The 1,426-nt window shown below is 44.2% G+C and overlaps 1 protein-coding gene across 1 annotated transcript; it reads left to right on the forward strand.

Moving 5' to 3' along the window:
• The first annotated feature begins 620 nt into the window (after nt 1-620).
• On the forward strand, nt 621-1,426 carry LOC101653987 (high mobility group protein B1-like). Its single transcript, XM_013005846.3, is given in 2 exon segments — nt 621-831; nt 833-1,426. Coding segments are annotated over 2 exon segments (618 nt in total). The 5' UTR covers nt 621-733; the 3' UTR covers nt 1,353-1,426.

A 1,426-nucleotide genomic window follows, 5' to 3' on the forward strand; every position in this document is an offset into this window, starting at 1 on the left:
AAAAGTAATAGATCATTAAAATTTGTAGTGTGCTCAGATATTATGCATCGTGTAGGGGAAAATCAGAACACCATAACAGAAGCTAGGGGAGTGGAGCAGGTCCTCCAGAAAGCAATGGCTAAGCAAAACTTGAAGAAAATGAGGGATCTAGCCAGATGAGCCAGATCTTAGGATCTCAGATTTTTATCTGTAAAATTGGGATGATATTATCCCAGCTCCTAGGATTTCTGTGAGGATTAAATTAGTAAAACATGTAATTCAGAAAAGTTTCTGGCACTGTTTCCAGGAAGAGTGTTGAGGAGATGAGGAGCAGCAACTATACAGGCTCTACGTTAAGAGTATTCCTCGAATATCTGAGAGCAGTCATGAAGTCCATGTGACTGGAGAAATCAAAGGAGAGGAGGAAGGCCATCAGAGAATTCTTAAAGGTTTTGATAATTTCCAGGAGTCCCAGATGGTTAATAACCAGGGGAGGGAGGTGAAGGCATGAGAGATAGAATGAAGATTAATGAAGGTTTTTTTTTTAACCAAAAAGAATGGCATTTGACTTAAATTTTAAAAGGGTGACCTCTGGTTCGAATGTAAAAATAGATTATAGAAGTATAAGAATGGTGGCTCCCGCTCTCACAGCCATCGCAGTACATTGAGCTCCATAGAGACGGCGCCGGGCCAGGCAGAGCCGGACGGCACTGGGCGACTGTGTGCCTTGCGGACGAGATAAAAAGACAACAACATGGGCAAAGGCGATCCTAAGAAGCCGAGAGGCAAAATGTCATCATACGCATTTTTTGTGCAAACTTGCTGGGAGGAACATAAGAAGAAGCACCCAGATGCCTCTCAATTTCTCAGAGTTTTCTAAGAAGTGCTCAGAGAGGTGGAAGACCATGTCTGCTAAAGAGAAGGGGAAATTTGAAGACATGGCTAAGGCAGACAAGGCCCGTTATGAGAGAGAAATGAAAACTTATATCCCTCCTAAAGGGGAGACAAAAAAGAAGTTCAAGGATCCCAATGCACCCAAGAGGCCTCCTTCGGCATTTTTCTTGTGTTGCTCTGAGTATTGCCCCCAAATCAAAGGCGAGCACCCTGGCCTGTCCATCGGGGACATTGCGAAGAAGTTGGGAGAGATGTGGAATAACACTGCGGCTGATGACAAGCAGCCTTACGAGAAGAAGGCCGCCAAGCTGAAGGAGAAATATGAAAAGGATATCGCTGCGTACCGGGCTAAAGGGAAGCCCGATGCTGCCAAAAAGGGGGTCGTCAAGGCTGAGAAAAGCAAGAAAAAGAAGGAGGAAGAGGAGGATGAAGACGATGAGGAAGATGAAGAGGAGGAAGAAGAAGATGATGATGAATAAGTTGGTTCTAGCGCAGTTTTTTTCCTTGTCTATAAAGCATTTAACCCCCCTGTACACAACTCACTCCTTTTAAA

This window comes from Echinops telfairi, unplaced genomic scaffold (genome assembly GCF_000313985.2).
Source record: "Echinops telfairi isolate 266 unplaced genomic scaffold, ASM31398v2 ScPeMD7_7458;HRSCAF=8496, whole genome shotgun sequence".
NCBI classification, from domain to species: Eukaryota; Metazoa; Chordata; class Mammalia; order Afrosoricida; family Tenrecidae; genus Echinops; species Echinops telfairi.